Here is a 23,662-nt window from a genome sequence, read left to right on the forward strand (position 1 = left end):
GACAAAACATACAAATTGTTCAGTTTTTGGTGCTGGTCTTGCTCGGCTGTCTCTTTCAAGCACAACTGAACAATTCCCTCTACTATACAATTGTGTTTGGGTTTGCTCACTTAAGAACATTTTCAGTGAGACACAGCGTGAAATAAGCACTGCTCCAACCACCAGGAACACCAGAAGCAACTTGGGAGTTTACTTCTCCTCACAGAGGAGCTCTTGCAAAATCAGATAATGTCAGGTGTCAAGAGATCTTTCCACAGAAGGACTTGGGTTCTCAGGGAAGCTTGGATTCTGGGGGAACTGGACAGCAGAGTTCACTGAACAAGATCAGATGCAAACAATGCAATGCTCATTAGCCATTCCAATAGAAAAAGTCTCACAAATTCCACTCTTGGATGAAAAAGGCTTTAAAATCTACTGAGGGGGCTGTTGCACGAGCAGCTACCTGAATGCAAACCTGGTTGTAAAGAGATTCCTATCTGTAAAAGCAACCAGCCAAATTCCACTTGTTTTAGGATGCACCTCCACTGAATAATTCCAAGGAATATTTCTAGCAATCTCTAACTTAAAAGAAAGAATAAATAAAAAGATTATCTTCCTAGCTCTACCTTAAAGTTTCAGTCTATCCATTCAACCTGGGCATTACCTTTACACCCTGTGTCTCAGACTGTGTCTCAGATCTGCTGTCTCTCTTGAAATAAAGCATACTTGGTTATGTCACAGCTACAGCAAACCACTTCTCCTCAAGGTGAAAAGAATCTGACATATAACGACCAAGAGTGACATTTTGATAAAATTTGAACATTTTTAATATTCCGTACCTGATACTTGGAAATATGATGAAGTGTTTACCTGTATTTCATAAGCTTGCTTAGGTATTTTACTAAGCCAAGTTCATGGGACAATTAACCCTGATTATTTTCATTTTGTGGAAGCTGTAGACCTTTAAAAATTTCACAATTGTAGGAAATAATTATGCTATCAGAGAAACTAACACACAACATCTGTTCCCTCTAAGCATTAACTACTGGCACTGAAAAATAATCAGAAAAAATAAAGAAAATGTTGCATCAAAGTAAGTGTCAGCAGGACTATGTAGACCTCTTAAGAGTGCTTACAGCATGTTTAGAATAGCCTATTCCTTCAGTGTAGACTTTAGGTAGGATCAAACAGAGCAAAACAATGATTTCAGAAGACTGACCTCTTAATGAGGCATCTAGTTTTAAAGAAAAAAGGGCCTTTCCTCTCCACAAAATTCTGTGTCCTTCATTTATTTATAACATCAGCTTCTTGACAATGAAGGCACACTAACCTGGATAGTAAACTTTTTTGCCATCAGTCTTGTATACAACCATTGTAATGAATTCCCGATTGTGTGCAAAGTCATCCTATTAAAAAAAAAAAAACAAACACAAAAAGCCACAAATCAGAATTGTGATATTCTGTGAAACCTCATGAATGCTTAATCAGAGTCAAGAACACCTTCTACCATCCCTTTTAATCAGCACACAATATGATGTGATATTTGTATTTATTGGGATACCCAACAGAATCCTTTTTCAAATGCCTGAAGTAAACAAACATCCACTAATTGAACTTATTCAGGCCTTAGGATTCAAAGTTACTTCACAGAATCTTTACAGTGGAATAGAATTGCTTAGCTCAAATTTTACTCTGTTTCAATTGGAGGTACACGTACCTGCTGAATTAAAAATTTCAAATGTACACAGGCATACACACCTGAACACAGGCAGTAATATACTGCCTATGAAATAATAAGAGAAATAATAAGAGAAAGCCATACAGAAAGATTTATAGAAGCTGTGGCAGAGCTTGCAGTGCAGAACCAGCACCTTGTCAGTGATGTGCCTGCTGAGCAGGACCCAGACAGCAGCACCACCCTGTGGACACTGCACCTCCAGCTTGTACTGAGGGTTGTTGGCCAGGCTGTAGGCATCCTTCACCGGGCCCTGCTTTGCATCCCACGTGCTGAAAGTGATACAGACACGTTATTAGACCAGTAAGAAATTAATTTGTGCTCTGAAACGAACTCCAAATCCTACACATATGCAGAGTGTGATATTATCAGTAACAAGTTACCAAAGCCTAGTTTTCTACTGGAATCTATGGCAGTGGTTACATAACACAGTCACATCAGAAGCATTATCTTAGAACCTTGTTTTATAAATGAGTTCATCACAATTCATGTATGATAATAAAAAATGTTAAATACAAACAGCTTGGCTGGTGACTGCAATCACACAAAGCACAGAAAAAGCTGAGCCATTTAAGCAGCCTGGGCTACACAGCCATAGCCATGATTGCACCCACCAATATTAAATGAAAAAACACCTACACTTTTGTAATTGTAGAAAACTATCTATCCATCTATCCATTTGCTATGGTTGGTTTCAAAAGCTTGCCAAATATTTTTCCTCCTTTTTATTTTTTTCCTGGTGTAATTTTATTTTAAAATGTGCCCTGTTTCATGCTTGGAAGGGTGCCCTGCAGATCTTTGAGGTGCCCTACTGCAGAATCTTCCTGCTGCCTTGTGAAGTGTCTAGACAAGAAAAATACAGTGAGAAAAAACAAAAAGTGCTGATGACTGAACACAAAGTGCGGCACACTGGAAGCAGAAATGTACACAGAGATTCCTAAGTCTCCTTGTCCCTCTCACACTTGTAAAACTGAACAGCATGTGTGGAAGGCTGCATTAAAAAAGTTTCAAATTATCACCATTGTTACTTTCCATTTTATGGCAACTGCCACTGCGCTAAGGCTTTTCCCTACACAGAGAGAAGACAATCACTGATAATGTAAGGACAGACAGACCAGTAGGTGAGCTCTGACATTAGCAGACACATTATCTCATCTTGCTGCATCACCACAGTGTACTTTAGAAATAATTGGAGTGCAAAGATGGAAGGAGCCCTTAGAGATAAGCTCAGCAGTCACACTGTGGATGGAGGAGCTTGTGCAGAGCTAACACAGGCAGGGACAGTGTGGAAGCAGTGGTGAAATGCAGTCTAGTGGAGTGGGAAAGAATAGAAAGCATTGTCTTCCAAAACTGAGACACAGATACACACACTTATCCCCAAACTGGGAGACAAACCCCCTGAATGTAATGGATATTCAGTAAGAGACACTCAGACTCAGAAAACAAATCAGCAAGCAAGGAAGATTATGATAACTACAACTGCTAAAACCCAGAACTGGTTAAACTACCCTGATGTCAGTGAACACACCCTGTAAAGACAACACACACCACAGAGCTCACTTGCAACTGGCCAAAAAATTAATTTCAAATAATAACTAGGTCACTTAAGCACTGTCTGGGCACTGCTTAGAGATGGACTGCACAAAAAAACTGATTTTTATTCTGATAGGGAGATGTGGGACTGAGGTCAGGATCTGGTTACACAGCTGTAGTTCCACAGAAACATCACAAGGGTCACTGAGCTCCACTGATGTTACAGAATTAGTCAAAAACAAAGCCTGGGCTGAGAAACTGTAAAGTCAGGCTCAACAGAACAGGGTTGGAATTCAAGCCCCTAGCTATAACCTGGAAGAATTGAAGGAAGGAAACATCACAACAGAACACTTACTGAGATTTTGAAACAAAAATTTTATCTTTTGGACCAACCTGTGAATACATGTAGATTCTTTAAAAAGACTTGGGTTCCAACTCAAATAAATAACATCATAGTACTGGCACAGGTCCTCCCAGGAAATCCAGAAAATGCCTGAAAAGGAAATGCTGTTATTATTTTCTTACCAGATACCTTTATTTTACTTGTTTCTCAAAAGTCTCTTTCTGCAATGATACAGCTTATATAAGGACACATTTCTGCAAAATGTAGTAGTAATGTCTGCACTGCCTAAATTGCTAAATTTAAACTTGCCCCCCAAACCAAGTTAAAGAAAGGAAAAGCAAGTTAGTCTCTTGTTATCAGAGCTTCACTTTCTGAAGCTGTCAGAATGCTTTTCCATTCTCAAGCACTCAGCAGAAGGTATAAGAAAATCTGCTATTTTGAAAGAGACATCATTAGGTGATTCTGACCTGATTTCCCCTTTCCTGGGTTTCTAAAGCCAAAAAAATAAAATACACAGTCAAACAGGTTCCTGCAATTCAACAACCAACTTCAGCAGTCATCCAGCACAATCAAATATTCAACCAACACGTGAGTATATTCAAATGTATTTCTAAGGTACTTCATCCAACACCTATGTCACTGGTTTTTGCACCCTAAATTTGCTTTATCTTTGCAACATTCTCATGCATTTATTCTAGTTCTCCATAGCTCCCTTAATTGCCACTCCAGCCAACAACAGTCCCTTCAAGCCAACAAATTCCTAGTGGAGTGAACTTTTAAAATGATAGCAGCCTTATAAATCATGTGTCTGACAAAGGCAGTTGCAGATCTTTCAGCACTAAAAAGCAGTAATAATAACTACACAAAAACAAGAAGGCCAAAGTGTAAATCCAATTAGAAGAAATAATTCCATTAGAATTACTAAGGTAATTTCATATAAAATTTTAACAACCAGATGCTACAAATTACTTACTAAATGAAGTGGGAACTAAGTAATAAGCTATTATAACTGTCACAAATCCAGGGCTGCTATTTTTATGTTTGAATCAAAAGTTTCATCAGGCACTTGCACGAAGCTTATCAATAAATGCTATAATCTAATGGATTTGGAGGCATAGTGTTGTAAAAACAGTGGCACTGAACAAAGGGGCTCCCTCAGAGATTTGCAGGCAGCAACTAGGACACAGCAAAAAGCAGAAACATCTTTCTGAAAGTAAAATGCAGCTGATGCACCAGAAAGAATGATTTAAATACTGATTACAGTAAGCATGTTGATATATATTTGAAAACGTTGGAGAGGAAAAAACCCCACAGAAAGTCCATTCACATATTAAAAAGCAGCATTACACAGCTTATTGTCAGAATGTTCTTTCTGCACTGAACTCCCACTTACTGACACAGCACACTTTGACAAGGAGGTACTTTCTTGTCAATGAATTTGAGATATATATTTAACAGTCTAGATTACTTAAACCCCAAATAAACCTGAAATGACAGATCTAAATGCAAAAATACTTCCTAAACTTTTGGACTATTTAGTTTCTAGTATTTGTTTTACTCTCCTTGTGCTTAAGCATTCCTTTCCACCCTCCTGCAGGGATTCACCACAAAGGTCTATACTATTTGAAAAGATAATGACTTTTAAAACCTTATTACCATTGTCTATTTTCTGAGCTGTTCTGGGATCAAAGTTCAAGTATTTTTGTAAGTCTGGGGTCCAGTTTCTTGTGTCATTTTCACTGTATCGTCCCTTCCAACGTAAGTGGCTCCAGGGATTTTTTAGCTGAAGAAATCGAAGTCCCTAATAAAAACACAAAGGAAAATTGTCAATTCAGCTTGTCACGGTAATTTTTACATATTGAAAGCGCTTTCATATGGATCACAAAAACACAGAATCATTAAGTTTTCTGAAATTTCCCAGTGGAGCTCAATTCCAAGACAAAATAAAATAAATTAGCCATTAGAGCAAAAAAAACAGTAGCTACCCATCTAGGGTAAACCTAGAAACATAGGTAGGTTTCAAACAGGAGTTTGTAAATACCCCCAGCTTCATTTGATACCTTATATTCTCTTATATCCAAGACTGCATATGCATGGGTTGGAACTAAACCCCACTTTTCTCCTTCCTCTTCAGACATCACCCCTGTTGCTGTTGTGATAAGGACATCTCCCTTGTGAAATCTGTTCAAAAAGAGGTGAAAAAATAGCTTAATTAACTCCCACAAGTTGCAATCTAACATTTGCCAGACACTGCAATAGCATGTTTATACACTGCCCATTAGCATGACCCTGCTTTATAAAAACTGGGATATAGGGGTTTTTGTCAACAGAAATCACTCCTGAAAAAAAATTGAGAAAGTGGAACTATTTTTCTTCCACAATTAAGTATACAGTTTAAACTAAAAATTATTCTTTTAGATATAATTTCATATTTTCATAAACAAAATTCAGCATTTATCAACCTGAAGCTCAGCCTGTGTCACTTTAAAGATACTCTTCACAGATCCACAGCTGAGCACAAATGTGGTTTCATCACCACTCAGTCAATGACTGCATATAGCAAATTATTAAGTCTGTCACACCCCCAGGATTTTGAAGGAGAAGTTCATGCTTCTGTACTTTTGCAAGTGTTTATACTCAAGTTTAGTGTTCTGAATAGCAATTGCTAATTTTGGAACAATTACTGTTGTGAAAACACACTAACATGTTTCTATCCTACACTAAAAATCCAAGTACATACTCAGTGTCCCTAGACAGATTACAGGATCACTGGACTGCATGGATCAACACATTTCCAGGTGGACAAGAGCAATATTCCAATGGCTAGATCCCATCCTAACTTTAGTCATACCTTCAAATTACAACACCAGAACATCTGAAAAATTGCTGACAGCTCTGAGAGCTCCTAAGCAACTGAAAAAAATCTGTAGAAAGACTCTTTTTATTGTGGATGCAGATGTTTCAGTCAACAGAATAACCCCCTTCTACTGCATTGAAATACATACGACACTGGCTGCACAAAACCATTTGGAAAGAAATCAAAGTACTTGGTATACCTGGCATTTATAATTTACAGCTGTATCTTTCACCATAAGCAAAAGAATAGAATCATTTACTTTGGACCCTTAAGACCATAAAATGCAACTGCTATGGTAGGTCTGAAAAGCAGTATTGCAGTTTTGATAGACTTTTGCTGCTCCTCCAGGAGATTTACTGATGGGGCATAACCTTGTGATACAATTATATGTATTGTATCTGCTTATCTGCTTGCCAAGGACAGCAGATATAGTTCTGGGGAACTGTGTGGAAAAACAGAACACATATCCTTCTTCTTTTTAAACACTTAACTGGTATATATTATAACGGGTACCAGTTAGAATATAACTGGTATATTGGTTCCAAACTGCTCTTCTCTGATTTCATATTCTGTTTTCTTTATCAAGGAAAGGGATATTTATTTTTTATTCATACATATAGACAAAGAATTCCATTACACAAAATTCCCCAGAACTTTAATCTTCTGTTCTAACAAAGCCACCAATATCTCATTTTTCTTCTTCCAGAAAGCACATGGAGGTTTTATAAAGCACAATTTGTAGCAGTACCAAAATGCTGTTGAAGTATCTGTGGTGACTGTATTGCTCTTAGAGTGGTAACACAGCTACTACACAGCAAGCATTTTAATTACTTAGGAAAGAACAATTGTCTACCTCTGATAAAGCATTCTGAAAGTGCTGTCTTTATTGAAGGCTTGATTGTCAGAGTGCATTGCAATTCTTTCAGGTATCCAGCCTGTCAGTGCATGGAGATCAATATTCTGAAATGCAAGTATTCAAAAGAAATCAGAACAGATAATCCACATATAAACATATGATGTCTGTACACAACTTATAAAACACCTTGAAAGAAATTAAGTACACTTAAGTTACAGTACAGCTCTACACATAAAAGGGTCAAGATTAAGACTAACAAACAAAAAATTCTTTGATTATACAAGGACAACGTTTCCAAGTATCTTAAAAAAAAGAGCTGGAAAGTGAACTGATGAAATAAACTGGAGTTCCAGAGCAATGGAAGCATATCAGAATTATCAGTCATGTTTAACTGTGTGATGTGTTCTATTTATTTCATTGATTTACAGACTTTTAAAGCATAGTCAGAAGCACTATTGGTACCTTGCTATTATATATGCATTTTAAATAATTTATGCTTTATTTCTAAAGCTCAGGGTTTGGGTTTTTTATTCTTTTTGGTAAAGCTGACACTGACATGTATTTCCATAAAAAGATGCTTTAATCTCCCAACTCCTTGAAATATTGCTTAATTCCTATTCTTTTGCTTTGTACTCCTCAAAGCAAAAGCAGACTGTAAATGCTTGAAGTGTCAATAACCAGCACTAGGGGGCTGGGAACTTGAGGAATTACAAATACAACCCAGCCTGATTGTAAGTAACCCTGAGATTACAGAAGGAAGCTGGAATACAGTGGAAAGTGGAGGGGGCAGGAAGGGTGGAGATTAAATGTCACCAGTCAAGCTGTTTTTCCAGATAGCAAGTTAGAGGATGACAATGGGAATTAAATAACGTTATTCTCACCAGCTTTTGTCCTTCAAAACAAATATTTTAAGTGTCCTGACACTTAAAAATATGTGCTACATTTACCCCTTACACAAAGCCACATTTGTCTCCATAACAATTTTTCAAGAGGTGATGATTACTAAGTATATCCACCAAGAATGCGATTGTCAAGACACCAATTAGCACCATGAATTTAAAAAAAATCTTTAAAATTATAATAGTATAAAGTTCAAATCAGAAAGGCTTCCTAAGTAACAAATTATGTGGGCTACTCATTTCAGCAAACCATTCCTCTTTAAAGAATAACTTGCATGTCACTTGTATGATGTATGTTGACTGTTTCTTTAGTAACCACATTACAGAAACCCAATGCATATTTATGGAGATGAGTGGAACAATCGATAAACAAACTTACACAGATCAAAGCACTTGCTCCCTCTATACAGACCTAAATTTCTAGACTGTTCCTTTCCTAGCTGACTCCACTACCTAATGAGGAAGAACTGCCCTATTTATTGAAAGAGTTAGAAACCAAAATCAGCAGTATTGATATAGGCAAAGAGAATTTGACTTCATCCAACACATCCATCTAGACTCTATAGAAACACTTCCTACCCACAAACATCAATACTGAAATCTGAGAGTTAAGATTAACTTTGACCATCAAGATGTCTTGCTCATTCTATTTTGATGGACTAATTTCATTAAGTACAGCTAAAAATAATTGTGAAAAAAAGAAACAGAAAAAAAATTAAGAAAATGTCATACCAAATACTTGTCTCCCTAAGCTGCTCACTTTGATTTCACTAGAATGAAATTATTTTACCCATTACTATTTAAGTGGATTTTTTTCCTCTTATAAATAATCTCATACTTACTGAATTTGATCCAGGAAAATCATATCCTCCCATGACTTTCATGTAAGCCTTTTCTATTAGTGACACCCATAATTCATTCTTATTATTGGAATAAGAGCAGAGAAGTTCCCCACTATGATCAACAGGTAACTGGTCATCTATGATTACCTGTGTGAAATGAATGAAGTAAGTATTATGAAAAAAGTATTTTGAAAGTAATCAGAAAATCAAACAAAACCCTCATTAATACAAAGCTTTTCAGACACAGCCAGACCTGACCATTATTCTCACATATGGACACCTCTATCAACCCTGCAGTGGTCTGCCCAAGTGAACAAGAAATTCCACTGTCAGCTCTTGATTGCACAGGCCTAATTGGGTGACATGTGAGTGGCTGCCTTGACTGATGGTGACAGTACACTCTTATAAAGTGTGCAATAGCTACTGCAAAAGGCACTTGCAGAAAGGTTCCATGCAATTACAAGCATAAAAAGTACAGAAAAGCCTAACAATATTCCTCATCTAATTAGGAATCAGAGCATGGATGATGCTTGGTAGCCAGCAGAGAAATAAGTATTTATTTATCTTTAAGGAAACTGTGTCATATCACTTTCATAGCCTCTAGTTCCAGATTTAAGTTTCTTCTCTCTGAAAAGGAAGAACACCTCAAAAGCAGCAGCTCTGACAGTATTAACATTTCTTCTTTAAATTAGGTACTATATATTCATCATCACTACAGATTCTTACTGCATATTTGCAGTAATCTGAAACAGTTTCTGTGAATAGATGTTTCAGTTTTCTGTTGGCACTGGTCCATTACAAATACAGGCTACCAGCACAGCACATTCTCTGGTCAAATCCTGTCTGTGCAGGAATGAATAGACCTTTTCATAGGAGAGCAAATGGCCATTCATCCTAACAAAAGGCAACCCTTAGGAGATATTTTGGGAAGAATATTAAGAGCAAGGCAGATACAAAAATTATACTTTCCTGGAACATTCAGATTCCAGAATTTGCAGGACTTTTGCAGCTTCAAGGACTTCCTCACCCAGAGGTTATATTTTAACAATTAAGACCTTTGAGGAGTTTCCCCTACTTCCCCACCCCATGAATATGACCACTCAACTTCTGACTCTCATAGGCATTCATCAGTCACTATGATCTGTGCTACAGTTAAGTATGATGTGGAGAAATACATTATTTTATGTTCTTATTTATTGCACTGAAAAGAAAATGAAATTGTTCGTGAGTTTGCAAAGTTTTATCTTCAGGCATTTCCTCTTCTTACTAAAAATCTGTAGTTGACCAAGGCCTTGCTTGAATTATCAGTCAAGTTATTCCACTGTGGTCATTTCATAGCTACACTCTTCCTGATATCCCCCTCTATAATTTTTAATTCTAAGATGGAGTGGAAGAGTGCACATCTAATTCATAAATAGGGGATACATAGCTTTGTTCCTATTTGGTTTTCACAATTCTGTTAAGTAATATAAGGCATTTTTTAACATGAATGTAATGTAAGGCTGTTTTTATTAATGTTCATAGAAGTATAGAAGTACAGAAGAAGTATGTGGTTGCATACTTCAAAACCAAAAATGAATCTCAAAAAGGATTAACAATTAAAAAATACTTTCCAAAAACACCGGCCTAAAGTTTTTGCTATGCAAACACTTCATAGTGAAGCTGATCAAGCCTTTAAAACACATGACTTTTGTAGTAACAGCAGTAAGTTCCCCCAAAAACTTTACCTTTCTAGGAACACCATTGATATGAAGCTTCACCATGTATTTACCACATGGATTATATTCTGGTTCTCCTTTCTTATTCTGAGGGTAAATTATACTGTTAACAGAAAAAAAAAAAGGAAGGAAATTATGACATAAATGACTTGGCTGTACCTACACTTACAAAGATAAAAGTGTGATTAACACAGTCTGTTTAAGGAATTTACACTGAACAGAAATATTGCATTTTTAATGAAGAGCAACTCAAATTTAGTAAAAAAAATCATGCTTAAATAGGTTTTATTTTTTCAGGCCCTGGTCTTGCTGCAGCTTTCTACTTAATATAGTAGCAAAAAGAACATAAGTAACCTAACTGTTTCTCAAACAGAAGCAAGGCAAATAAATTTATCTTATGATTAAACAAGCAGTATTTACAAATCTATAATATAAATACAGTATTTGCCTGAATGACAAGTCAAACTTTTAAAGGAGAAGGCTGTGCAGAACTTTGAAAAGATTACAAATTCAGTTCCAAAAAGAATAGATTAAAACAAAACAATCCAAAAACATTCACACACTGGTCTGGCAAGAGCCTCCCAGCAAAGTCCAGAAAATCCATGGCAAATTTATCATAGGATGCCAATTGACTGGAGCTGTGATAGTGTTAACATTAATTCCACAATGAGTTGTAAAATGGACCACCTGCTGCACAGCAGCCAACAAAGTAGACAAATGAAACCAGAGTGCATTATAAAGTTTATATTTAAAAAATCCCAAACAAATACAAAATCCTTCCAAATTATTTCTTACTCCTCAAAGCACATCAGTAGTTAGACTCCAGTGTCTGTATTCATACCTATATTGATAGCAAGTTATATCTTAGCTAGGAGTTCTGTGATTTTTAAAAAATTGTAATTAACTATGACTAATTAGTTAAGGAATGCTTGACTCTGATTTTAGCTGGCTTTGATTTAGATCTATGTTGGCTGAGTGTCAGAAGAAAACCCTGAGAAACTATCTCACAGCACCTGCAGAAAGGAACTCCATGAACCCATAACCCTAAGAGAACTCAATCAGCAGTTGAAGAACAAAATTCAATCAAGAATCATTCAATGGTTATCATATAACTAGAGATAAATAAGATGTCATAGAAAAAGAAAGCTATCTTGAGCAAGTTAAGGAGTCAAAGGCCTATACACCCCAGAAAGCCTGATTAATACACTGCAGGTACAGTAAGGGAGCCAGTTCATAGGCTTGTTACACCCCAGAAAACTTAATCAATGATAATTGTCTAACCAGGACAGCAAATTTAATAAAGTGCTGCTTGGCTGGATAAAATTTGGGTTATCCATTAAACAAAAATAGATGAGATGTTCTGGAAGAAATAAAAGAAGCAAAACATCTATACCATGATGCAATAAATTATGCAGACTTTTGGGGGTATCTGTCAAAAATCTTGGATATTAGAGCATAAATAAATGTCTGAAAACTGTTGTTTCTTTGAACATGTCTATGGTGAATAAATTCATTATCTGTTCCCAATTTTGACTCAAAATATTTATTAAGAATGTTTGTATAACAGCTTTTTGCTGTTAAACTTAAAACCCTTTGATCCAATATAAAGTTGGCTTCCTGCTTAGAAGTGCTGAAACCACGAGTCCAAGGGAGATGAAGGTGAAACAAATGCTGGTTTTGACTGTGTACAGCTATCACAGAAGATATTGCAAAAGCTGGGCAGTGTTAAATCTGAAAAGATCTTGCAAAGCAACAGCTACTTACCTCGTGATCAATTTTTTGTTGTATCTTCTTTCATACGCTGCACTGATAGCTAGTGATGCCACAAAAGAACAATCTGACACTATTGTCTACAAAGAGAAGAAAACCAGTGAGGACATTTAGTAATAATTCAGCTACTGAGAGATGAATGCAGTAGATGGAGGGAAGGAAAACAGCCAGTTAGCAATTCCCTTCAAAAGGGAAGGATTTAGACCAAAAGAAGCAAAGCCACTATTAAAGAGGCAGAAAATGTATGCTTGTTCAACATGAGGCCCCTACAGAGCAAAACTTTTTCCATTTATTTAACCTCATAAGAGCCAAGGAAAGCACTCTCCTATTTGGGGATTCCTTTTTGAACAACAAGCTCCCCCATGATAAACCACTAGCAGCACACATTTTTCCTTAGGAACAATTTACCTGCTTTATGCTGAAACTTGATACGGTATAGATCATCGTAGGGTTATTTGTTATGTCATCTGGTCTCACCCACTTGGCAAACATTGCTTTCTGTTTGGGGGATAATGGTAGCTTCCCACATTTATCACTAGATTTAAGAGAGAAAAAAAAGTAGAAATAAATCAGTAGCAGTTTAGAAGTGCTTTTTATGGTATGTGCAGTCTTAAATATGTCAGATAGATGGTGCAAAATATGCACAGAACAATTACAAAGCTGTAAAACAAATCTAAGGAACACTGCTTTGAAGTTTGTGATTTTTAAGGGGGGGAAAAGGAAAAAAAATTAAAAAGAAAAAAAGTCAACCAACCCCAAATGTCTTTGTCTACTATGGCTGTATCATCTTAACTTATTATTATTGCTTATGAATTAAAATCTAGCTGTTATATATCACTCTTACTTGGAATAGCCCTTTACAGAAGAACAGCTGTGACCTGCATTTTACAGGCAACAGAGCTAAATTCATTAGCATGGAGCAGCATCAGAAAACAGACTCAAGCTGCCAGCCCAGCCTGATAATCCAAAAACCCAAATGTAATATTATCCTTATAGGCTTGAAGACACAAGTGCAAAAGCACTACAGAGCAGCATCAGCTTACAATAAAGTTTTAAGTTCAAAGTGGAAGAAGGAAGAGGTAGTATTTAAATATCTCTGCCTGAATTATGCTTAAAAGCCCACGTAAATGATTTTAAACACTGAAAAATAAAATACAGAAATACTAAATATGGAAGCTTTGAAAATAAAAACAAAACTGAAGTTCAGTAAAGTTCAGTAACTGACGCATACTTACGAAAAAGGCATAGGGAAGGCAAAACGTTCCCTCAGATCAACACTCATGAAAGGTACATATTCAATGCCATTAATCTTTGAAGTCTTCCTGCAAGTCAGAAGAAAAACAACAAAAAAGAGCTACAAACTTATCAATCATCTTCTGAAAATTAACTTGCAGAAGGTAACAATGAAGTAAGTTTTTAAAAAAGACTAGTAATACACAGTGCTTCTGAAAACAAGATCACTACCTCTTGAACATTATATATTTGATAGTTTTCAAAAGTCACAATTTAGGTTAATGATTTTATAAATTATTTGTAGCTTATTTCACCTATAATAAAAACCAAAGTAAAAGGACCTGGATGGAATAGAAGGCTGAGTAATATAAAATATTATGCTTTTATTTCCAGTGAAGTAGCAGTTGTGCAATCTATAAAAACAACTTTGCACTTTGGCTTCTCAGTGTCAGACCTTCCATGAACTCATTTTGGAAAATCTTAGACTTACCTGAGTACTTCAATCTCCTCTGCAGTGTATCTCTGACCTTGAGATTCACTAGCTTGTACTGCTCTGATTGTCTGTGGTTTATCATTTAAAGAAAAATCAGGTCCCAATGGAAAGAATGTTCTGACTGGCTGATTTGGTTTGGCTGCAGTTGACTTTTCTTTCTGAGATGACTTTGACATAGATTCCTTCAGTGCTTCTGCTCTAAAGCAAATAAAGAATGTATTTTCTTTACAACAGTGATAAAAATATAATTACAGTTCAATTATTGATTTTCTTTGTTCATGTTCCGACATATATTAAATGGAATGAGCAAATGCCCCAGTTGACCAACACTACTTTTTCTTAAAAAAAAAAAAAAATCAAATCGATTTCTGATGTTGGTGCTTCTTTATTTTTCTGTTCTTGAATCAATTAAAATACAGCATTTCCAACTCTTACAAGCTACTTTTGACAGAACTCATTAGATTTTTATTGCCTCTAAATTATGCTAATAGGAGAATTTCTGTAAGTGTTCATCATGTGGAATCTCAGAACAAGATCACTGAAACACAGAGAAAAAAATTTTCTGCATCCTCTCATACCTTCCAGATTTATTTTGTCTAGCAGGTACAATAGTAGTAAAACCCATGGGCATTCTCACAACCCAGGCTTTCAACTGCTTGAACATCGTGTATGCAGGAGCCATATTTTGTTACTGCTGCATTAAACTTCTGTAAAGTGACACACATGCAAAATATTGGGATTTTTTTCTGAACACAGACTGAGAAATACTAAAACCCAGTTTATACTGAAACTTAGCCCAACACAGCCTGGGATTCACCATCATAGAGCTGATTTAAAAAGACGTACATTGACCTTATACTTGTGTAAATTGTTTCAGAGATTTCACTACACATATCCTATGTAATTAGATTGCTATTGTAAAGAAAAATGTTTCCAGTTTCCAAGCTGTCTTCCTTATGGAGGGACATTGACACCTTGACTTCATGCTAGCCTGAATTCAGCAACTTCTATAGAGGCCAATAATTATAGTACTCTGGATTATATCTCTGAAGTACTGCATTTGTTCTAACAAGCACACAGTCCTTTCCTAATTCTGCATGTCCCAAGATTCCCAAGGGTTGGCACAACAGCTGCCACATTCAGCAGTGAAGCAGCTGGCAACTGGCTCCAAGGTGAACTCTGCAGGAGTTTAGTCTACACAGAATCCATACAGACATGTTAGACTGAGAATCCAACTCAGAGGGTGCACTCAGAACTGACAGCAAGTATGTTTACTAACATTAGTATGTTTACTTACATTAGTATGTTTAGTAACATCAGCAGTACTCACCTATCCAGTGCTTGTCGAGCCAGCTGTTTCAGTTTGGACTGGAGTCCTGCTTCTGAGGTTTCAGTAGCCTAAAGTGCAAAATTAAAGAAAAATCTACACATCCAAAAACCACCAACATGTTTCATTAGCTCAGTTGTCATACTTCTAGATTACAGCAAAGAGTAACTAGCTATTTATTCCAATTCTCTTTTTGAAATGAGCAAATATTTTGCTTTGTTTGTTGTTGTTTCTTTTTTTAAACTCAGCATAAAAAAATACTATGTAAGCAAATACCATTTTGCTGTTCTAGTGAAATTTTGATAGAATGGAAGTTATGTCTAAAATTCTTCACATGAAAAACAGTCCATACACAAAGAGAATTGCCAGAATTAATTGTGTTCAAACACTGTTGGCAGAAAGAAGACACAACAAAACGCTGCACATACTGCTGAGCTTGAATGTGTTCAGATTCTTTTCTCCAAATGTGTTAAAATGATCATGGTAATTTAGGAAAAAGATTTTAAATGTTTACTTTCATAAGATAAGTGTTTTCAAACTAACAACATAGTGGTGCAAGAACAACATTTTTAACTTGCAATCAAAAGCATAAAATAACCTAGGACAGGGTGACAAAGATCTGACGAGTGTTAACTTCTGCTCTCATTTGGGAGGTCATTTTTGACAGTTTATACTTTTGTCTTCCTTACAGATGAAGCATAGCTTCTGCAGCCAAACAATCTGCAGGAGGCACAAGATGAGGTGCGGCCTCTCCTGTGGCATCTAAAAGCAGGTTTCAGGTTCTAGCTTTGTGCCTTGAACAATTATTTCAGGTCAGGGATGTCAAGTGAGGATACAAAAAGCAATCTACTTTCACCCGAAGAAACAAAACTAGAAACACCCTCTGTAAGAAACTAATTTCATTTGCAAACAAATAACATTCTGGGGTTCCTGGCTGGAAAACACTTTAAAAGATTTATGAAGGTAAGTAATGGAGATGGAACACCAGCACATTCATCTAGGAATCAGCCACAGAAGAGAAGTAATGGCTGAGTACTTCAAGGGTAAGGAAGAAACAAATCTCTCCCTCTGAATATACTGAGAAAAACAGGAGTAAACTTCAAGATAGCAGAGTCCCTTAAATCTCCTTTCATCCTGGGAAGAAGAAAGGACTTTTGGGTCACCCTGAGGGACAAACCTTACCATCATGTCAACAAAAGAATATGCTAGTCAAGATTAAAAGAAACTTCAGCAGTATCTTGTACCTAATGAAATACCCAATAAATGCAGCTGTTAATATGAGATATTTTCAGACTAACTTCAGTAATATTTGCATGCACTGACACAACAGAAGGAGGAACACAGCAGAGAAAAAGGAGCATGCTGCTGCAGTAAATGTTATGTAATAGACTGAAAATGTTCTGCTCCAACAGCTCAAGTGGAAAAACTAGAGCAGCTCTACTAACTCTTGATCTGGTTACACTGTACCACCAGGGGTTTTAGCCTAGGTAAAACCTGTTAACATAATTTAGAGGAAAGGATTTACTCAAGCATGTAGCAACAGTAACATAACACCCTCAACAACCCACAAATATTTTTACATTATAACATTGAAAAGAAGAGAAAAAGAAAAACAGACTTGGTGGAGTTACATTATGATGGTGAGCTCTTCTTGTAATGAGTTAGTTAAGGCAACTGGACTTAAGGGAGAAAAGCAGTACCTGTAGTTATATTGTTTATTGTTTATGTAATGGCCAATTAATCCTTATTAATTGCAGTGTGAATTGAATTCACTCATAACAGCTTTAGTGTTAAACACTTGAGTAATCAAGTAGTATTTGAATAGTTATGGCATCACTGTTAACGTCTTCAAAAAATGTTACACACACAAATTTCCCTTAAATGACTTCCTTTAATGTAGTCAGAAATTAATACAGCTGACACATTGGCAAGTCAGCTATTCATTTTTAACAGTTTTTAATTTCTGTTTTTGTGGTATTTGCTCCAGGACAAAAATCAACACAATAAATATTCCAGAATATTTCTAGCTTTTAGTATAATCCAGTTCAGAAAAAGAATCTACATAAATGACAAGTCCCCATAAATTTACAGTGTTGTATAGAACGTAATAAAGACTGTAAGAAACACTGAAAAAAAAAAACCAAACCAAAAACAAACCAAAAACAGTGAAACAAACAAACAAAAAAATTTAAAAGGGAGTTTTTACAAATACAGGTACTCCGTTTTCAAGCCAGCCTTTAAGGGTCAGTCATTTGTGAGAGTGGAAGAATTTCTTACCATCACATAATTCCACCAAGTTACCCTGTAGCTTAACATACTGTTTTCAAACAGAGTTCCACTGCTTCTGTGTACAACTCTATAGCTTCTTCTGCATTGCCTTTATCATCTTCATCAAAAGCCTGAGTAACTAGGAAGTGTGCACGCTCCAAGTCCAACTGTTGTTTTGACTTCAGAGGGTCTGTCTTCTGTGATTGAACTAAAAGAAAAAAACTGTCTTTAGCCTTCTATAGCAGCAGACATGTAAAAACATCCTGAACATGTCACCAAAACACTAGCAGCTCTAATCAGATGGGTAATGTCTATTTCTTGTCTGCTAACAAAATCTTTCCAAACTTTGCTAAAAACATCTATGCAAGGGCAAAGAAACACCATCACAATTCCTGAAGCAGAGGTTAGCTCTCAGGATATTTCAGATTTGAAATAATGTAAGTAAAATTTCTTTCATACTACATGGAGAACAAGGATGTTTAATTATGTAAAATATTTTATCATTTGTGAAAATACATCACCTATAATAATATACTTCAGTGTCCATCTCACTTAATACCTTTACTAATGACCTTTCTCACATTTGCTCTGCAGATGTGGTTCCTCAGAATATTTAAAACCAAAGAACACCCACAACCAAGTCCTTAGAAAGTAATGCTCCACTTAATTTATGGTCTATCAGAATTCAAAGCATTGATGTGCTCATTGTATTTGTGATTCTTCACAAAGGGCAAGAAAATCAGAATAATAAAAACAGAGCAAACACCATTGATATGTATTTCACAGCAGCAAACAACTTTCCACTCAATTAATTTAAGCAGAGGTTTAATTAGAAAGCTCCTTACCCACCTGCTGAATGGAGAGCTTGAACTCTCTCCAAGTACTCATTTATTTTTTCTTGAATATTTTCCAAGTTGGACCCAGCCATCCCAGCATAAATCAAGGCTTGTGCAGCTTCCTGCAGGGAGAAGAATTGGAGACAAAGTTAATGTTTGCTGCCTAGAAAATTACTTACCATAAACAGAGGGCCTACAGCAGCCATGAGTTTCATGAAAGCAAGCCATTACATCTGCAAAAAGACTCAGTGGCTGCAGGGAAATTCTGCTCAAAAGAAAGAGTTTCAAGTTATAAGCTAGATCATGTTTAATTTCTCACATCTGGGACAACCTATAAGACTATAAAAACATTCAGAAGTTCTGTAACATCAGATCTTAGGCCTGTTTATATAGTAATGTATGAAATCAGGAGATTTTAAGTAAAACTCTTCACGCATGCACTGAAACAGTTTGGTTTCAAAGTTGAGGATTTAAGGTTAGGAGAAAAAAGTAGCTATTCCAGTTATTTGCATTTAATCTGGTAATAACAAAAGTAAACAAATATATAAGCTTTTTAAAATCAAATGCCAAGAATTTTTGTTTAGTAAGCATTTTTAAAAATTATTATTACTCAGATAAAGCTATCCAATCTGGAACATGTGCAAATGTGAGGCTTCCTAGCTTCTCCAACTTGTTTTTTTTAAATGTTTGTATGTATACAAAATACTGGGTGGAAGCCTGCTTCCAGGAGGGAGCACAGGCCTCTGGCTCAGAAGCACAGTACATTACCCACATTAAGGCTTTTTCCATCCTCTACAAATCTATTAAGAAAAAACGCCTTCAGTTGCATAAGCTGTCTATCCCTTCACTGAATTTATGAAAAACACCTAAGGTTTGGCAGGATTGCAATAAATAGCCAGAGCTGACACAGTCTCCAAACCACATGGAGAATCAACATTTGTCACCCCACAAAAATGAGGACAGAAACCTTGTTTTGTCCCCATTACTGACATGGAAAACCCCCCAGTTTTGTGGCAGCACTTGCCTTCCCAGCAGCAGCAGAGGAGAGGAGGTGGTGGGGTAGCAGGCAGGCTGGGAAGGCACAAAGCAGAAGAGTAACTAGAGAAGAAGGCAGAAAGCAGAAGAGTAACTGGAGAGCTGCTTCACAGAGATGGTGCTCAGAGAGGCTGCCCTGCACAGGGCAAGCACAGATCCATGGCCAGGGCTCCCTTGTGTGTTTTATGGCCACTATTTTGGTCAAGCTTAGCAGTTTGCTCCCATATCCATCTGTTTAGTTTGCCCAAACTTAAAACTGATCCTGACACAGCCTGTATTTGTTAACAGGATAAATTTTCACTGAGAAACATCCCAGAACTAAGTACTGCATGCTCCCTGCCAGCATCCATCTCCATACTACATCACACAAAACATCCACAGCCACTGAAGGGTAAGCAGAAGTACCATTTATATGTAGCAATTAACTACCACTAAGGTCTAGCACACAACTATTTTTTGCAGGGGAAAAAAGTGCACTACAGCTGTGTGCTCAAGGGATGGGTATATTTGTCTGTGACATACTGCAAGTACAGACTGACAAAACAGGTGCTGTATCACAAAGGTATGTGCTCTACATATGATGCAAAGAACAAACGTGGATTTCCAAACCAGTGCTACAAAATCAGTCTATAATTGATGTTGCTTCTGCGATTTCAAGCACAATTGTTTTTGCCTGGTTTTAAGATGTAAACATAATGGAAACAAGTCTTTTATAAACCAAATCTGCAAAGAACTGAAGCAGTTGACAGAAGAGTGCTAGTGGAGCCAGCATGGCAGCTGTTTCCAGTGACCAGATGGATGTGCAATTCAGACTCAGCATTTATGATTTCTCCAATGTCACTACTGTTTGTCACAAGTAGTGTGCCACAGTCACACTAAGCTAACTACAGCTCATCAGTCTGCAAGCTGCTAACAGCTGGTCAAGAGCCAGACTTAGCAACAGCCTTCAGCAGTTTTGGCTGAAGTCATAGGTGTCCAAATATGATCCTGACATTTCTGCAGAGCACCATTAATTAGCAATCTGCCTGAAGCTGGCTCACACGCAGCACTCCCCATGGCATCTATCAAAGTTACATGGTAGCAGGAAGCCAAGCATACTTGCTAACCATAGGAACTCCATTCACACATTTTGGTGTTGTCTACAGCAACAACTGTAGCATTTTCCATATTTCATCCTTAAGGTCAAGTTCCTACAGAAGCCAGTTCAGTACCCAAGCTTTCTCACGTGCTTATTAATTGCACCAGTGGGCTCTGAACTTCTTAGAGCAGTTGATAAGAAAGCTGCTGACAGGCCAGAGCTTACTTCTACTGTGCTGGAATATATAAATGAATAAATAAATAAAGTATCCCTGAAATAATAAATGACATTTTGTAATTATTTTGTATAATCTAACATGGCAGTGATTCTTCAGGCAACATCTGGAAAGCCAAACATATCTAGGTTACCCTCTTGTCTCATGTAGTTTCAAGTGCACCAAGACTGACAGGGGTGCATTTTTCCACTTAGCAAGAATATCACCTGTATACAGCATGTGAAAAAGATTTTCCACACAGATGTATGCTCAAAAGCATACAGGGGTGACTATTTGCACAAAAAGATACTTTCATTCTGAATAGCACTGAGTAATTTCTGCCAGATGAAAGGAGAGATACACGGTGCTAAAGCAGTACTGCACGTGGTTATCAGACCATGCACACATGCTGCTCCTGATGAACACAGAGCCTATCGGCGTTATTATGGGCAACTAAAACTGCTCCATATATAAGGTTTACATATATAAATTTAGCCCTCTAAAAATTAACAACTGGGATAAAAAAAAAAAAGAAAAAAAGACTCTTCTTCCTATTCTTTCACACTTACACGCATAGGCCACCAAGATATTAACACTATGCTTTTTAAACGTTTCACAGACACCTTGTACTCATGAAATAAAAGGCCAGCTACAGATCCCTTAACAAATTATTGGAAGAGAATCACTTTGTCAGGATAACAGAATCTGTGGAATGATTACTGTGATAAGGATAAACAGAGGCTTCAAAGAGACTTCTCGCAGGTGAGAAGTCAATGCGATATGGAACTTTAATGTAACTTTACAACACATAAAACAACAATTTACATAGGTGAAAAATGCCTAATGGTTGCACAAAAACGACTAAATACTAGTAGTAAACCTAGAGATATTGAGTAAGACACTGAATCAACCTCATTATACCCTTAGCTACACCAACCTGACACTCTACGGAAACAATAAAATCTGGTCCCTAACAGAAAGAATATTCACACGAGATAAAAACCTGTCACTGACAGCTTGTGATCTGAAGCTGTGTTACTGCCGAGCATCTTGTATTTCACCACAGACCTCTCTATTTGGTGGCTGTACAAGAGAGTTGCTTCCAGCTGCACACCCAGGAGCAGTAGTCTGCCCACTTGTGGTTCTCCAAAATGCCCAGCATAAAACTGATCAGTCTTTCTGGCCTGGCAGGGTTTGGGGAGAGGCCAGGAATGAACGCGTAAAACCAGCGGGGCAGAGACGTTTTTAGGTTACGATGAATCTTCCCAGCAGACTGAAGGGGCTGTGTCTCCAGCAGCTGGAAGAAGCCGAGTACCTGCAGTGCTTTCCCTAAGCCTGTCGGTAAACATCAGCGCCCGGGCAGCGCTCGTTCCCACCTAAAAGCAGGACGCAGGCAAAAGGCGTTTCGCGACCCGCCCTGAAGGACGCGGCTCCTCCGAAGACTGACAAACTTTCCACGCTCACGCACGGCCTTCCGCTCTCGTCTCGGCGGGCACCGCCTCGCCTTCCCCGGGCCGAGCTCGCTCCCGGGGCACACCCGCCGGGGGAGGGCGGGGGCGGCCGCGCTGACCCAGCGCGTCTCCCTCCGCCTGCAGGGCCGTGCCGGGCCGCGGGTGTGCCGCGCACTCCTCTCCGGCCCTCGGGGGGCCAAGGGGAGAGCGCGAACCCTCCGGCAGCTCAAGAGCATCATGCAGCCCGCGGCGCGAGGAAGGAGACGGCGGCGCCCCGAGGAAACCGGCGCGTCCCCGCCGTACCTTGTAGTAGAAGACCGCTTCCTGGTAGCGCCCGCTCTGGTCCCGCTGCACCGCCAGCTTCGCGAACTTCACCGCGTCCAGCTCCAGCGTGGTGGCGTCCATGGCCAGCGCCCTCCCGGTGCCGGCGGCAGCTCCCGTCGAAGCCCACCCTGTCCCCGCGCCCGCCCGGCCGCCTTCCCCGCCTCCTTGACCCCGCCGCGCCCGTCGGCCGCGCCCCCATGTCTGGCCACGCCCCCACGTCTGACCGCGCCCCCCGCCCGCGCCGCCGCGTATGTGGCCACGCCCACCGCGCCCGAAAGCGCCCGGTCCTCCTCGTTTGGCCACGCCCACCGCGCGCCCACGCCCGCGCGCCCCGGCAGACCTGCGCGTGCTCGGGCGCGCGGGGGCGGCGGGGCCGGTGAGGCGGTGGGCGGGAACGGCGCGCTCCCACCTGAGGCGCTGGAGGCGTGAGCGCGCGCCGGGCGGTGGTAACAGAATGACAAAATTACAGAATCACAGAACGAGTTAGGTTGGAAAAGATCCCTGATATCATCGAATACAACCCATGGCTGAACACCACCGTGTCAATCAGACACTAAGTGCCACGTCTAACCTTAAACATCCCTGGGGACCGGTGACTCCACCACCTCCTTGGGCAGCGCATTCCAATGTCTAATCTCTCCTTCCGTGAAGAAATTCCTCCTAATGTCCAACCTGGACCTCTCCTAACACAGGTTAAGACTGCGTTCTCTTGTCCTGTCACTGAGATAACCCTCCTTTCAGGCAGTTGTAGAGAGCAGTGAGGTCTCCCTGGAGAGAGGAGAGGCTCCCTTCCTTTTCTCCAGGCTGAACACCCTGCAGCTCCCTCAGCTGCTCCTCACAGGATTTGTGCGCCAGACCCTTCACCAGCTCC

At 38.6% G+C, this 23,662-nt stretch overlaps 2 protein-coding genes across 4 annotated transcripts in view; one reads left to right on the plus strand and one right to left on the minus strand.

The window, feature by feature from the left end:
* The window catches only part of CAPN7 (calpain 7), a 32,256-nt gene extending 9,338 nt beyond the window's left edge, over positions 1 to 22,918 (minus strand). The window contains exons 1-16 of one of the 3 annotated variants that reach the window (XM_036399565.2): positions 22,771 to 22,918; positions 18,703 to 18,811; positions 17,904 to 18,061; positions 15,589 to 15,656; positions 14,256 to 14,456; positions 13,768 to 13,854; positions 12,941 to 13,067; positions 12,527 to 12,612; positions 10,772 to 10,865; positions 9,045 to 9,191; positions 7,301 to 7,407; positions 5,651 to 5,771; positions 5,247 to 5,391; positions 3,641 to 3,740; positions 1,851 to 1,986; positions 1,310 to 1,385 (exon numbers count right to left, since the gene is read on the minus strand). In XM_036399565.2, the coding sequence (XP_036255458.1) occupies positions 1,310 to 1,385; positions 1,851 to 1,986; positions 3,641 to 3,740; positions 5,247 to 5,391; positions 5,651 to 5,771; positions 7,301 to 7,407; positions 9,045 to 9,191; positions 10,772 to 10,865; positions 12,527 to 12,612; positions 12,941 to 13,067; positions 13,768 to 13,854; positions 14,256 to 14,456; positions 15,589 to 15,656; positions 17,904 to 18,061; positions 18,703 to 18,811; positions 22,771 to 22,872 (1,864 nt within the window). In that variant the 5' untranslated portion in view covers positions 22,873 to 22,918. Of the gene's footprint in view, positions 1 to 1,309; positions 1,386 to 1,850; positions 1,987 to 3,640; positions 3,741 to 5,246; positions 5,392 to 5,650; positions 5,772 to 7,300; positions 7,408 to 9,044; positions 9,192 to 10,771; positions 10,866 to 12,526; positions 12,613 to 12,940; positions 13,068 to 13,767; positions 13,855 to 14,255; positions 14,457 to 15,588; positions 15,657 to 17,862; positions 18,062 to 18,702; positions 18,812 to 22,770 lie in introns of those variants that run through there. The other 2 variants (XM_036399583.2, XM_036399574.2) reach the window with 2 other exon arrangements.
* A 123-nt stretch (positions 22,919 to 23,041) lies between these two features.
* Positions 23,042 to 23,662, plus strand: part of LOC118695154 (collagen alpha-4(VI) chain) — a 57,086-nt gene continuing 56,465 nt past the window's right edge. The window contains exon 1 of the mRNA XM_054514340.1: positions 23,042 to 23,237. Coding sequence (XP_054370315.1) covers positions 23,042 to 23,237 — 196 coding nt within the window. The remainder of the gene's footprint in view (positions 23,238 to 23,662) is intronic.

Source organism: Molothrus ater, chromosome 1, assembly GCF_012460135.2.
Source record: "Molothrus ater isolate BHLD 08-10-18 breed brown headed cowbird chromosome 1, BPBGC_Mater_1.1, whole genome shotgun sequence".
Taxonomy (NCBI): domain Eukaryota; kingdom Metazoa; phylum Chordata; class Aves; order Passeriformes; family Icteridae; genus Molothrus; species Molothrus ater.